General features: G+C 41.1%; 1 protein-coding gene across 1 annotated transcript; it reads right to left on the reverse strand.

Moving 5' to 3' along the window:
- Window positions 1-468: 468 nt before the first annotated feature.
- Window positions 469-2,072, reverse strand: tnfb (tumor necrosis factor b (TNF superfamily, member 2)). The gene is made up of 4 exons (XM_072393216.1): window positions 1,823-2,072; window positions 1,674-1,728; window positions 1,514-1,573; window positions 469-1,255 (listed from the first exon to the last, which is right to left on the reverse strand). The coding sequence occupies exons 1-4, from the start codon at window positions 2,006-2,008 to the stop codon at window positions 804-806; spliced, it is 753 nt and encodes a 250-aa protein (XP_072249317.1). The 5' UTR covers window positions 2,009-2,072; the 3' UTR covers window positions 469-803.
- Window positions 2,073-15,868: the final 13,796 nt, after the last annotated feature.

The raw sequence follows: 15,868 nt of genomic DNA on the forward strand, positions 1-15,868 counted from the left end.
TCCCATGATCCCACAGCACACAGCTTCCCGTGTCATGTCTCTTTCCAGCTGACTGAAGATGAGGTATGTGGTAATGCTGGTGAAGGAGGAGGGAGGGCTGTAGGATGTGTGGGTGGGGAGGGTGTCAGTGGGGAAAACCCGCTCTGGGTTGAGGCTTCTGTGGGCCTCCACCTGACACAGCACTTGGCACAGAAGAAGTAGGAAATTCCCCTCCACTTGTGTGATCTAAGAAAGGAAGTATTTGCTGGCTTGGGAAGAATTTCATCACAACTCTTGCCATGGCTGCGTGTGCATGTTTGTGCGTGTTTGTGTGTGTGTTAGCCCCAGTGCTGCCTGCCAACTCTGCTGCAAACTTCTGTTTCATACCTCAGATAGGAAATGAGCTGCAGATATGACTGATTTTTTGCATTTTAATTCTGTGGACAAAGCATATAAATATAAACCCAATGATTGAAATACAAATAAATACAAATAAATACATACGAGCTGACATTGTGATAACCTTCTGTACATGAACTTTTCTACCTTAAAGAGCTGCTCCATCACCTGAAACAGCAGAGGAAGTCTAACTCACAGCATGTACAATCTCAGGTCAACATAAATAATGTAAAAATAAAAAGAGGAAAAGTGCATCAAATAGAAATAATGTCTCAAACTGTTACAGTTTATAGGATTTTAAAAATCAGTGTTATCTCCATTGAGATTTAAACCTTTCTACATCACCATCAGGATGAAGAAAAAACTCATTTTTCAAGCCACAACACATGGCCCCGCTGAGATGCTCGAACCAGAGCCGAGTCGCTTCACAGTGCAAATGCGCCAAAGAAAGTCTTGCCCTCATCGGTCTCCAGCTCTGACAGCTGGTTGGTTTCCGTCCACAGTTCGTCTCCCTTCTGCAGGTGAAACACGGCGCCCAGGTAAATGGCGTTGTACCAGCCCTGCCCGTTCCTGACGCCACTTTCCTGTTTGCTGTTCTGACACGCAGACCTCACTGCGCTCATCAGAGAGACTTTGCTTCCTACGGAGTCTGAGAAGCGCCAGATCCTGTGGCTGAGAGGCATGGGGCGCCGCCCCGCTCCCTCCTCCTCGTCCTCGCTGCAGGACACTCTGAACGACGCCTGGCTGTAGACGAAGTAGAGGCCGGATTCTGGGATGACTATTCTGTTATCCTTCAGGTTGAAGCCGCCCTGAGTGAAAGCCTGGCCCTGGCTGTGACTCCACTCCAGCTTGAGGTTTTTGCCGTCTTCGTAGTTACCTGAAAAGAGACATAAAGGGATGAAGACGCAGTAGAATCAATACATTCACCTGTTCGAGGCGGCAAAATGAATCAGTAAACTCCAGCCCTCAGTATTTTTAGAAGACTGAGTGAATATTTAACAGCTGAAGCCAGTAAATGACTTCATGCATCAACTTCCTTATAGTGGCTTCTGAAAAAGGAAGCTTTAAATATCACACAACTGGACGAAATAATTCTTTAAAAAGTGGATATGGTGAAAGAGACGAAGAGACTCACCTTCTAAATGGATGGCTGCCTTAGCTTTGCTGATGATTTGTCCCAGAATGTAGTGGGCATCTGAGGAGATTAAGACAAACGTGAGCTTCTTCTTCTCCTCAGATAATCCTCCAAGACTTAAATATAGCTCACAATCATGAACAATCGTGCATATAATCACCTGTTGTGTCAGCAGAGTGCTTCATGGTTGGAGCTTCTGGCTCCCCTGACTCCATCTGTGTGAAGAAAAGACACCAGCAGCTCGATTAGAGACGAGCACACTGGCAAAAGATTCCAGATCCAGCACAAAACCACACAGATAATCCTTACCTTTGTTTTTAGACTTCCATTCCAGTACCAAGCAAACAGCTGGATGCCTCCCAAACAAAGGGCCACAATGGAGAGGGCCCCGAGCACCTTCCACATCCAGCCTGCGGATTTCTTTTCTACCAGAGACTCCATCCTTGCCTCCACATCGACCTCCACGTCACCCGGTGTGCTTGTGTATCCCACCATGCTGTGCACAACTCCAATATCAGAATGTCTCAAACTCAGCTGCTCTCTGCTGACGCTTCTCTTTTTGTGTTAGAATGAATCTGTGCCTGGCAGCTTGTAGTATTTATGCAGCGGCAGCTGCTCCTGCAGAAGGGAAACTCCAGTGATGTCACTCTGTAAGCGGAGACAGTGCAGGAGGCAGCGGCAGCAGAGCAACCAGCGCCGTGGACAGAAGAAAGCGAAGGGGGAAACAGAATTTTTTGTGGAAGTTCACCAGAGCGTCGTGGTTTCAGGCTGGGAAGGTGGTTTGAAAAGTACACACAGACATTCGTGCACAAACACACACTGACATGAGACAGACACAGAGTCATACTACGCTGCGTCTGTAAGTGCTGAGGTTAAAGCCGCAGCTCGCTAACATTTTAAGCCCAGACCAGATGTTTTTACATTAGAAAAGAACTCAAATTTCATGCAAAAAATCCACCTGTTTGTCAACCTACATCTGTGCAGTATTTAACTCCTATGACCACATTGTGCAGTATTTCAGCTGAATTTTACTCATTTTCACTTTCAACAGCGAGTTTTACACTGATATCCATCTGTGGCCACGTTGCCGTATAATTCAGATGTAGAAATGCGATGAAAGTGAGTTCTTATCTCGTTTCGTCACTTTCTCAAGGTTTACGCACCAAAAAGTAAACTAAATGCGTGAAGACAAGCGTCGGCAACCATGTGGGTCGAAAAGTAGTGTTTATTTTAAGAGATACACACTAAAATGCAAAATAAGACGTGACTGCTGGTGGTATTTCTGAAGAGAAAAGGAAACAGAAGCATAATGACTTAAGGCCATTTAGTCTTCCTCCCTACAAAGTGTATTAAAAGAAGGAAAGGAATCTATTTCTGCAGTTCACCTCAGTCTGAAAAGAGAAAACGGAGGTAAAGCAAAACTTTTTGTTTTGCAGCTGTGAGATTACGCAACTCTGTTGACCTAAAAAAGAAAGGTTTTTACACTTCTTCTTGCCGTGTGTGACTCAACGATTCTGTTTCACTTTTCACCCGACTTTGTCTGACAAAAGTAAAGTTTGGTGTTTTCATCCCTCGTGGCTCTCTCTATCTATCTATCTATCTATCTATCTATCTATCTATCTATCTATCTATCTATCTATCTATCTATCTATCTATCTATCTATCTATCTATCTATCTATCTATCTATCTATCTATCTATCTATCTATCTATCTATCTATCTATCTATCTATCTATCTATCTATCTATCTATCTATCTATCTATCTATCTATCTATCTATCTATCTATCTATCTATCTATCTATCTATCTATCTATCTATCTATCTATCTATCTATCTATCTATCTATCTATCTATCTATCTATCTATCTATCTATCTATCTATCTATCTATCTATCTATCTATCTATCTATCTATCTATCTATCTATCTATCTATCTATCTATCTATCTATCTATCTATCTATCTATCTATCTATCTATCTATCTATCTATCTATCTATCTATCTATCTATCTATCTATCTATCTATCTATCTATCTATCTATCTATCTATCTATCTATCTATCTATCTATCTATCTATCTATCTATCTATCTATCTATCTATCTATCTATCTATCTATCTATCTATCTATCTATCTATCCTTACATCTTTCTTTCTTTCTATACCTCTATACTTACATCTTTCTTTCTTTCTATACCTCTATACTTACATCTTTCTTTCTTTCTATACCTCTATACTTACATCTTTCTTTCTTTCTATACCTCTATACTTACATCTTTCTTTCTTTCTTTCTTTAACTCTATACTTACATCTTTCTTTCTTTCTTTCTTTAACTCTATACTTACATCTTTCTTTCTTTCTTTCTATACCTCTATACTTACATCTTTCTTTCTTTCTTTCTATACCTCTATACTTACATCTTTCTTTCTTTCTTTCTATACCTCTATACTTACATCTTTCTTTCTTTCTTTCTATACCTCTATACTTACATCTTTCTTTCTTTCTTTCTATACCTCTATACTTACATCTTTCTTTCTTTCTTTCTTTCTATACCTCTATACTTACATCTTTCTTTCTTTCTTTCTTTCTATACCTCTATACTTACATCTTTCTTTCTTTCTTTCTATACCTCTATACTTACATCTATCTATCCGTCCATCCAGTTTTGGTTTTTTTACGTACAAAAATAGAGAAATTCCTCTTTGTGGACCCTAAACGAGGTTAAAGTCACCATATTAAGTTCAGAGCACACATTCCTGCACATTGTCTCGTGGTTCTTCCGTGCCTCTTTGGGCTGATTCTAGTTACCTGTTGTCCTTTTGTCTTTATAACAGCTCAGTGTTGTCACCCCTTTGGGGGCATTTTGTGCCTCTTATGATGGATTTTGTGACATTGGAGGTGGTTGGAGAGCAGCTGCCCCTGTATGAGCTGAATATTTGAGTAAAGGGGCTCTATGGCGACGCTGGATATTCACACCCTTAAGTTCTAAGTTTGTATTTGTCATGTGTGAAATCCACAGTGAAATTGCACCTCCGTGTCTCACTTTGACTGTTTCATTCCAGCATGCAAACAGTAACCGACCACAAGATGTTGCCGGATGATATCATCTTCACCATCATCGTCTCCACCCACAAGACACAGGCACAAACAAACAACACTCATCGCATCTTCACATTTCCTCCTGCTCTCTCACTCACCTCCTCGCGATTATTCAGAAGCTCTTTGTTTTGTTATCTTGTGTCCGGAAGCTTCTGAACAAACTAAACTTTTAGTTAGCATTCTTCTGAAAATAAATGCTAATAATCACAACAAAATCTGTTCCCATGAAAACATGAAGATGGAATATAATATATGTATATATATATATATATAGTAAAGGTACTGTTATGAAAAGTCAGCAAGACTATACTGAGTATTCTGGAGCTACACCACCATATTGTGAGGCCATGAACCAAAGCAAAGCGACAGAATATTGCTGCTCTCCTTCCTGCACGCCCACCCGTTGCAATCAGCTTGAAAGATCAAACACAAATCCTTACAAACTACTGACATTTCCAAGCATTTTGTCCATCTCACTCGCTGTAAAAAAAAGTCTAAAATTTCCCAACAAGAAATAATTGAGTTAGCATTGATGCTAACTTAAACACTAGCACTCACCAGAGTGAAAATTATTTGAGCCTCTTCCAATAATCTTTGGTTGTCTACATCCATCTTTTCTTTGTTACATTATATAGAATATTACTTATTAATTCCCAAAAGGAAAGTATAGATAGAAAGAAAGAAAGTTAGTTAGTTAGTTAGTTCCTCCTAGCATAACTCACATGTATTCCAGAAGTAGTTTTAACACTTAAAGTCGGCTCTGAGCTTAATGTGTTCATTTACCTGTTGTGTTGTCAGATTAATTACAGAGGAAAAGTTTCATCCCTAGTACAGCTTCTATGTGTAAATCTAGAAGATTTCAGACGCTTTGGCAGTGATTAAGCATCTTTTCATGAGGGGTTTGAGTCATTTTATGGCCATCTTACTGTATAATATTTTCAAGCCTTCGTTATCATCATGTAGAATCTGAAAATCTCTTCTGATCTTACAGTTAAGGTTTTCCCAGTGAGAAGTCATCAGTAATCTGTGACTCACAAACTCCCACTGGATTCCTCCAAGATACAAGTGCCTGTTTTCATTGTTTTTCCGGGGAGCACAACACTGTTAGCATTGATGCTAACTTAAACACTAGCACTCACCAGAGTGAAAATTATTTGAGCCTCTTCCAATAATCTTTGGTTGTCTACATCCATCTTTTCTTTGTTATATTATATAGAATATTACTTATTAATTCCCAAAAGGAAAGTATAGATAGAAAGAAAGAAAGAAAGTTAGTTAGTTAGTTAGTTCCTCCTAGCATAACTCACATGTATTCCAGAAGTAGTTTTAACACTTAAAGTTGGCTCTGAGGTTCATTTACCTGTTGTGTTGTCAGATTAATTACAGAGGAAAAGTTTGATCCCTAGTACAGCTTCTGTGTGTAAATCTAGAAGATTTCACACGCTTTGGCAGTGATTAAGCATCTTTTCATGAGGGGGTTGAGTCATTTTATGGCCATCTTACTGTATCTTCTTGTCTCTATTTTTGTCCAGTTCCTGAGCGATGAATACAACTGAGATAAAGAGGAACCTCCCCTGACAAACAATAAGTGATTTAACTTTAATGAGTGAAAGAGTTTCATCCAGAGCTGAACTATCTGGATAAAGACATGGAAACAACAGGATAAATAGTCATTTATTTGTCAATATTTTAAAGCCTTCGTTATCATCATGTAGAATCTGAAAATCTCTTCTGATCTTACAGTTAAGGTTTTCGCAGTGAGAAGTCATCAGTAATCTGTGACTCACAAACTCCCACTGGATTCCTCCAAGATACAAGTGCCTGTTTTCATTGTTTTTCCGGGGAGCACAACCCTGTTAGCATTGATGCTAACTTAAACACTAGCACTCACTAGAGTGAAAATTATTTGAGCCTCTTCCAATAATCTTTGGTTGTCTACATCCATCTTTTCTTTGTTATATTATATAGAATATTACTTATTAATTCCCAAAAGGAAAGTATAGATAGATAGATAGATAGAAAGAAAGAAAGAAAGAAAGAAAGAAAGAAAGAAAGAAAGAAAGAAGTTAGTTAGTTAGTTAGTTCTTCCTAGCATAACTCACATGTATTCCAGAAGTAGTTTTAACACTTAAAGTCGGCTCTGAGCTTAATGTGTTCATTTACCTGTTGTGTTGTCAGATTTAATTAAAGTTTCATCCCTAGTACAGCTTCTATGTGTAAATCTAGAAGATTTCAGACGCTTTGGCAGTGATTAAGCATCTTTTCATGAGGGGGTTGAGTCATTTTATGGCCATCTTACTGTATCTTCTTGTCTCTATTTTTGTCCAGTTCCTGAGCAATGAATACAACTGAGATAAAGAGGAACCTCCCCTGACAAACAATAAGTGATTTAACTTTAATGAGTGAAAGAGTTTCATCCAGAGCTGAACTATCTGGATAAAGACATGGAAACAACAGGATAAATAGTCATTTATTTGTCAATATTTTAAAGCCTTCGTTATCATCATGTAGAATCTGAAAATCTCTTCTGATCTTACAGTTAAGGTTTTCCCAGTGAGAAGTCCTCAGTAATCTGTGACTCACAAACTCCCACTGGATTCCTCCAAGATACAAGTGCCTGTTTTCATTGTTTTTCCGGGGAGCACAACCCTGTGAATCCCTCAAATCGACATGGCCTTTCCCTTTCCAGTCCCTCCTTAATCTGTATCGCTCCAGTCCTGAACATATGCTGACATATTTGCCCACGTCCAATCCCCTTGTGTTATCTCGTAAGGCCTTGAAAAAGCTCTCTTTTGTACTTTGCTGATTTTGATCATGGATTGCATCACAAAATCCCAGAAGTGTGTGGTCATCGTGTCGTGGAGCTCATTCACCGTGCCGACACAAATTACTGCAGGGCAGGAAAGGACTGAAAGAGGAAGGGTGGGTGTGCAAGGGAGGAGGAAGTGGAGGAAGGATGCTGTTGTAGGCGAGCGGGGTGCCTTGTTTATTCGAAAAGCGTCATTTTCAGATTCAACTGGTGACACACTCGCAGGTGCAGGCTTTTCAAGAAACAAAAACATCACAAAGGTCTGGTTTCCCTCTCATCATTCCCTCTTCAGAGCTGCTGTGTGTGGGCTTACAGTGAGCTGAGGAAAGAAATCAGGCCAAAATGAGGTTCAACCACGAATGCAAGGTGGCTTCCGCTTCTACTAGACTGTGTAGTCTGGTGGCCTACAAAGCTCTGCCAAGAAATCATGCCTTACTTACTACGAAGTGCTTTGCCTCCTCATTTTCCATCTGCAACTGTTCGTTTAAATTGGAGGCTTATCTAAATCTGGGGTTTTACATTATCTTTGAGCCACAGCCATGACATAAGCATGGCCCAGAATCAGGGAGCATTTTTGCCGGGTCAAAAGATGTATTTAACTAACTGGGATTCGGTAGAAGTGCCTGATAAGCTGTTCTGTATGTGCGTTCAGGCGTAAGAAGAAGCATATTTTATAGTGTGGACACCACGTCCGAAACCAAACAAAGATCCTTTGTATTTTAAGGGATGACGTCAGTATTAGAGCTTCTGTGATTAGAGAACAAGGAAAAATGGAAGGTTTGAGGCAAAAGCAACGGGTTTGTCAAACATTTGGAGGAGAAAACTGAAATGAGTGGTGACCCAGATATTCACAGTGCACATTTATCGTGACTGATACCTGTCTCAGACTAACTTTCAGCCTGAACTTTTACCTACAGCTCTCAGCTGCTGTGTTTATGATTCATAAAGCTTCTGGGTTTGAGTTTTAAACCCAAATGAAAGGGGTAAGAAAGGCCAGACTGAGCTGTTGTTTTTCTGGTCCCCAGAATGGAGATAAAGGATTTTTAGAGATGACAAACAAAGCCAAGACATAACCTTTTGAATACTTTGAACATCTATATTGACTCGTACAACATTTTCATCCTTATCACTTCTGATGAAAACCCCAAATTATCCCCACATGCCTCTGCCACATGCCGGGTGTCACATTTGTGCGCTGGTACCACAGAAAGTGACAAGCTTCTCCTCAGCTAACTGTATAGTGTTAGAAAGTTGTACTCATTTGTAGAGGGCAGGGGGAGAGTGGGAGCTCCACCCCTGGGGGACGGTGTAGTCCTCAACCACTTCTGTGAAAAGGTCAGAGATTAATGTGATAAGAGGAGAGGGAGTAGTTTGAAGGGGACACGTTATGGGAAAATCCCTTTTTTCTGTGCATGAGAACAGATTCGGTGTCTGAGGTCACAACAAATCAAAAACACAACCGTAGCATTTTCTTTTGGGCCCCTTGTATTTCACAATGTGACATTCAGTGAGCCCACAGATTTGTGTAGTTAAGTAATCACTCATCCACCCTCCTCCCTCTGCATCTCCGCCTAACTCCAGAAGACATTCGCTGTAAGTTGGCGGTGGGAAGTTGCTTTTTGCTTTGCTAACAAACATCAGATCTAATCGTTACTAAAATAGTTCACTTAACTAAAGAAATAAATGCCCCAATGGTGCTATACAAGTGCTTCGTTTAATGTTTTATAGCCTGTTATGTTATGTTTATGCATTTAGCAGATGCTTTTATCCAAAGGACCCCTACTGGAGGTAGTATCTTTCATGCAGGGGCTTTGAACCCAGGTCACCCACATGGAAGGTGGCAATCTTACTACTACACTATCCGGTCCAATATCCTAACAAGGAAATCTACTGAATAGGGGTTCTTTAATTTCTCACTGGTGAAACATCACTGCTAAAGCTTTGAGTTTTATATAGATTTCCAAGTCCTGGACAAACATTGGAGGTTGCAGACAAAATGCCCCACATCTGAGGCAAATTGGAGGTTTGAACGGCAGCCATTGTGTTCCAGAGATCTAAAGACACACATGTCCCTGTTTCAGACCTAATATTCAGTCAAAGGAGGGGGAGGGGGTGACAGATCGGATTAATGGATAAATTACATTTAAGACTGAGTGATTCAGCTCATGTAATAAGCTTAATTCAACAAAAATTTGAATCGGATCGGGTTACTTGCATCGAATTAAGACCCCGAGATAACCCGATCACTTAAAGTGCCTGGAGACGACAGCGGATAGGATCGAGCGTTCTGCGCATGCTCGAGATTTTTTCCCGCGATCGTCACCCGGAAGTCGAAGGAGACGATGTTACTGTTGTTGTCGCCGCCGTCAGAAAGAAACAAACAACGTTGTGCATCATGTTTGTGCCATAACCAGCTCATCACAATCTAAATGTAGAGGGATGGAGCTTCATCTCACTCTGCGTTCGCCATCTTTCTCGAATGCCTGAGTTTGTTGTTGTTGGTGAAGATGTCAACCGGAAGTGGCTCTATTAGCGATAGCTGAAATGGGCACAGCGCCACCTATCGTACCGGGGTATGACATGCTTTGTGCCAGTGATTCCATTCATTCACCGCCATATATCCAAGGATAATTACCCTCAGATAAGGAGCAGAACCCAACTGTAGCTATAATCCAGTTAATCTCATCATGTGGACCCACTGAGTGACAGTGCAAGGGATGGAGTCAGGTGACATGAGGTCAGGCGTAACCCTGGAAAAGGATAAGAAACAAACAGACATGATGAGGAAAGTGTGATCTGGAAATTCAGCAGTTTGGTTAAGTGCTGGTAGGAGCACCCAGGCTTCCTCAATGTTTCCAGCCTGCGATTTCATAAGAGACTCGGAATCAGAGTTCATCACAACACTGGAGCAACCGCAGTACAAAACATGGCGCCCGTTGTGTGAAATGTAAATAAAAATGTCACAATCCAATATTTTCATTTTCATCACAGCAGAACATAGGAAACATATCAAGTTTTCTTTTTACTATTTGACGAAAAATATCGGTTGGTCTTGAATTTGATGGCAGCAAACCTGTTTATACCTTTCAGCATTGATGGAGCCTTTCCAGATGTGCAGCCCCCCCGCCCCACCGTAGCATCAGAGATGCAGGCTCTGGGCTGACAGCTGAGGTCCCTCTCCTCCTCAGTCCGAATTTTAAGCTTTGATCCATCTGAGCACAGAAGAGTCCACTTTAAGTGAGCTCTGGTCCAGGGAAGACGGCGGTGTTTCTGGGTTAAATGACCTGTTAGCAGCAGCTGACACTCTTTTGATACCCAGGGGTGAAGTTAACCTTCAGCTCTTTCTTTTTACCTGCCTTTTGTAACTGCCATCAGGTGTTTTACATAGTGTCCCAACTTTTTAGGCTTTAATTTGCACAGTTTTGAGCACAAAAACAGTTCTTTTCATTACTTTCCTGCTTTATGTCATCTTTTGAAACGGGGCTGCATGACCAGCATTATCACTTCTGCTGAAAGCAAATTATTTCCAGGCTATGCAAAGGCAGCTGTTTCAGTTTCATGTTGGTCAGGTACAATCTTTTTGTGTAAAGCTGGGTGACTCATACATACATGTACAGACAACAAGTTGTTACTTTCTTTGTGTCTTTGACCTTTAATGCCTCGCAATACCCTGCTTTGGGCAGAAGTTACAACTCTTGTGAGTCAATAAAGGGCACCCAAACAGTAGTTTCTGAAAAAGGCAAGTAGTTTTCAGATTTCCCCATCTACAAAGGCTTCAAGTTTCATGTTCCTTGAGTTAATCCACTTCCCTAATCTTTTGGTGATCGTTTCCTGCACCTCATGCATTTAATGTCAGCCAATTCCCCCTGAACTTGATGTTCATCTCACATGGTTAGAATAAGGAGAACAGCAAAGTAAGAGCAGGGTTTAATGTTAATGTTTCATATGAAGCACTGGTAATAAACTGAACATAAAGCAAACCTTTAGTATCTGCAATCAGCTGACAATCACATGATGAACAATGAACATAAGGCTGTACATATGACATCATCAATATATAGTCAAAAACATGCGATATGGAATACAGGAAGTACATACTTTCAACATGACTTAAATTCAGCTGATGGACACAGTGGAATATAATCATCAATAGGACAGAGGAAGCCACCATCTGTATTTCCTTTTCATGTTGTTTTTAACAGAGAAAACCCTCAGTATTAACAGCTATCATCGAATGTAGGCGTACATGATACAAGAGGTGTGAATGATGTGTGAGGAAGTGACCTTTTTGTGACACAAAACTTTTTAAAAGAAGAAAGAAAATCGTACTGTGGTGGAGCATTAGGCTCGTAAATGAAATACTGTAACAAGGTCGAATCTTTGAACTCACTTGCTGTGACAGACAGACAGTGGTGGTGGTGGTTAGCACCGTGGCCTCACAGCAGAGGGTTGCAGGTTCAACTCCCAGCTGGGGCCTTTCTGTGTGGAGTCTGCATGTTCTCCCCGTGTATACGTGGGTTTTCTCCGGGAACTTCCGGCTTCCTCTGGCCAAAAACATGCATGTTAGGTTAATCAAAACTGTTCTTACGAGTGTGAGCATGTGTGGTTGTTTGTCTCTGTGTGGCCCTGTGATGGACTGCCAACCTGTCCAGGGTGCACCCCGCCTCTTGCCCGATGACCGCTGGTATAGGCTCCAGCCCCCCCGCGACCCGACCAATGGATTAAAGGGGAATTCCGGTATTTTTAAACCTTATTTCTGGCATGAAATACGTTCATCTACTCACTGAGAACAGTTTGGTGAAAGTCGGCGTCCTTCTGAAGATATTTAGATAACTGGAGATCCATATAACGGAGTGAACGGGGCTTAGAGGATGCAGCCTCTAAATAAGGCATTATCTGTCTTTATTTCACCAATACTTTAAGAAGAATGAATGAATGAACGTGTGCTATAGCTCTGTTAGCTCATAGCTCTGTTATGTGGCTACTTGCAGCTATAGGAGAGCTAACGGAGGGATTTCTACACAGGCACTCTACTGGGACCACTTCATCCACACGCCCCCCTGCAGCACAGTTTATTCACTCCGTGCTCTGTGACAGTCGGCTAACTTCACACAGAGTTTGCTGCTGATAGTTTTGTGCAACATGGCAGGATATTTATCAGATTTTGACAACGTGAACGACGACTTTGAGTAAGATGGACGTTCTTACCGGAGTGAATAAACTGTGCTGCAGGGGGGCGTGTGGATGAAGTGGTCCCAGTAGAGTGCCTGTGTAGAAATCCCTCCGTTAGCTCTCCTATAGCTGCAAGTAGCCACATAACAGCAGCTATGAGCTAACAGAGCTATAGCACACGTTCATTCATTCATTCTTCTTAAAGTATTGGTGAAATAAAGACAGATAATGCCTTATTTAGAGGCTGCATCCTCTAAGCCCCGTTCTCTCCGTTATATGGATCTCCAGTTATCTAAATATCTTCTGAAGGACGCCGACTTTCACCAAACTGTTCTCGGTGAGTAGATGAACGTATTTCATGCCAGAAATAAGGTCCAGGTTTAAAAATACTGGAGTTCCCCTTTAAGGGGGGGTATAGAAAATGGATGGATGGATGAATATCAGCACAAACAGAAAACAGGCCTTCTTTCTCCAGCACAGTATTGCTGAAATTGGGAGCATCCTGCAGAAATAAAAGCTGCATTTGTCACCTGTATGCCTGAATGCCTGAATTCTGACAGGAACTAATGTGAAAGATTATATTTCTCCTGTTTCCGTTTCTCTGAACAGACCTCCTTCACTCTTAAAGACCGAGCACCATCGCATCTTAGAGATCTCCTGACAAATTTGCTCGGTATCTGTTGTTTATTTCACTCCTCTTGTGGTTGAAATCCTGACCATTTGCGTCAGGCCATCCCTCCCGACAATGGTTCTGCCTGTAAAGGAATGCAACTCTTGTCAACTGTTTCTCAAAAGGAAATGGCTGTTTTGTTTTCTAAAGTAACTGCAGATGGCGGATAGTTTGTTTCACAGAAGCACGTTGGAAGTCCTCTGGAGAAGCTGTTTGGAAAAGGAGAGACACTTTAAAAAGCATGGGTTGCTAAGAGGATGGGAGCCGCTCATTGCTATGACTGTGGGAGCTTATAAGCCCAGACTTTTGGGTTTCAGACACACATGGATAGCTTAGAGCCTGACAAAACCTCATAAATATCCAGCTGCTTTGCTTTGTAATATAGAAAGTGTCCTGACATGACTTATTGTCGTGAAATGTCCGCATAGAAATTGAATTGAATCAAATTTAAAGGTCCCATGGCATGCTTTGCCATGTTTTGTGGTTTATCTACAGTGTAAAAAACAATGTTTTATCACCTTAAAAGTCACTAAAGTCTTTAAAAGAAAGAAAAAGGAAGTATAAGCATGTTTTTGCATTTTTATGTAGAAGGAACTCACGTAGCTCTTTCGCTGGACTTTTTCACTCACGTGTCAAATTCTCAAGGTGATGCGCTCCCATGGGAGCTAGAATGTGCACGTTATCTACCGCGGTGGAAGGACCAAGTGATTCTCCTGTACTTTTCAGCTCGTGGTACGGGTCTTAAGAACCAGTACGACGCAAGAAGACTGAGGCTAAAAGTGAAGGTTGCTCAACAGTGAAAGAGCTCGACTCTGAACCTCAAACAGAGACTGAAACTGTTTTAAATGTCTGTTCTGTGTTGGTGTCAGAATGTGAACAGATTTGAATACAAACATCACACTTACAGTAATGGTTGACGGTTACCATCTTTCTCTTTCTTTATGGTGTCATCACTACATTTTGGTTTAACATGTAAAAAGTTTGCAAAACCAAAACTGAACTTATTTCCTAAAGTAGCCAAAAAAACACATTAAAACTGAGCTGAGACTCCACTTTATGTTCATTCCATGATTGTATAGAGATCTATGAGCTGTGCTTGAGTCAGCACACCTCCACAGGTTGTTTCCTGTTTCATGACGAAACCAATACTCGGTGGATGTCTTTTCCATGAAAGAGGTTTTACACTTCCCCTACAAATAAGCCACCCGTTACTTCGGAGGATAAAGTTTGTGCTGTTAACTGTAAGCAGGCGTTTAGGAACTGAGACAATTTGCATATGATATTTTTAGATTTTCCCTCCATGAAAAGAATCCCTTCGGGCCTTAAAAAGATTAAAATGTGACATTTTTCAGTGTTCACCGCTGGCCTGCAGCACAAAGCAGTTATGGAGTGGACATAATGTGTTGCTGCTGTTGGATGAACGTTAGCTCCGACTCGTCAGGTCAGTTGGCTTTTCTTTTGGAAGAAACCCTGCTTGTTTGAATACAGAGACTGCTAATGGAGATGAGAAACAAAGTTTTCTGACACAACCACAGGATAATCCATCTTGCCACGCTCCAAATTAGATAGATCAGCTCCATTTTCAGCGCTACGTGGATTTGATTGGTTGATCTTTGCTTGATAGACTGGAGCTTTAATCAGTTACCCTCTTCTAAGCATGCTTACAGAGGAGCTCTCAGGGGAGGGAATTTTTAATTGCCTTCTGAAAAATGCTCGAGAGAAACAGCAATCTGCAAATGAGCCAAGATTAAGCTCAATGGACAAAAGAAGTGTTAAAGGAACGTATGAAAAACCAAACAAACACCCTTAATCCTCCCAGGAATTAGCCGAGGCCTTTGATAAGCACAGCTGGGGTCTGTTCGAGGCTGAAAATTGAATCACAGCAGAAACAGATGACTTCAAGTTGACTCCGTGCTCTGTGACAGTCGGCTAACTTCACACAGAGTTTGCTGCTGATAGTTTTGTGCAACATGGCAGGATATTTATCAGATTTTGACAACGTGAACGACGACTTTGAGTAAGATGGACGTTCTTACCGGAGTAAATAAACTGTGCTGCAGGGGGGCGTGTGGATGAAGTGGTCCCAGTAGAGTGCCTGTGTAGAAATCCCTCCATTAGCTCTCCTATAGCCGCAAGTAGCCACATAACAGCAGCTATGAGCTAACAGAGCTATAGCACACGTTCATTCATTCATTCTTCTTAAAGTATTGGTGAAATAAAGACAGATAATGCCTTATTTAGAGGCTGCATCCTCTAAGCCCCGTTCACTCCGTTATATGGATCTCCAGTTATCTAAATATCTTCTGAAGGACGCCGACTTTCACCAAACTGTTCTCGGTGAGTAGATGAACGCATTTCATGCCAGAAATAAGGTTTAAAAATACTGGAGTTCCCCTTTAAAATGATGAATCTGCTGGAAAAGACTCCATAATAGTTGCTTTAGCATGCATGTAGTATGATTTTCTCTTGAGGGCCTTTGTAAACATGCTTATGAGAAATGTTGTGTCATCGTCATATCAACAAGTGTTCAGATTTACTCAATTTACACCTTTTATTTGCTGTTTTCAGTTCAGCTTTTAATACACCGATTTTAAATGTATTAGA

The sequence above is a fragment of the Leuresthes tenuis genome, unplaced genomic scaffold, assembly GCF_036924035.1.
Source record: "Leuresthes tenuis unplaced genomic scaffold, fLeuTen1.0.hap1 SCAF_10, whole genome shotgun sequence".
NCBI classification, from domain to species: Eukaryota; Metazoa; Chordata; class Actinopteri; order Atheriniformes; family Atherinopsidae; genus Leuresthes; species Leuresthes tenuis.

What these genes read in the sequence shown, in the direction of transcription:
- tnfb (XM_072393216.1), bottom strand. Translation starts at nt 2,008, where the DNA reads ATGGTGGGATACACAAGCACACCGGGTGACGTGGAGGTCGATGTGGAG. An exon ending in ATGGAAGTCTAAAAACAAAG is followed by an intron (nt 1,729 to 1,822) that starts GTAAGGATTATC and finishes TTCTTCACACAG; the next exon opens with ATGGAGTCAGGGGAGCCAGA. An exon ending in GGCAGCCATCCATTTAGAAG is followed by an intron (nt 1,256 to 1,513) that starts GTGAGTCTCTTC and finishes GTCTCTTTTCAG; the next exon opens with GTAACTACGAAGACGGCAAA.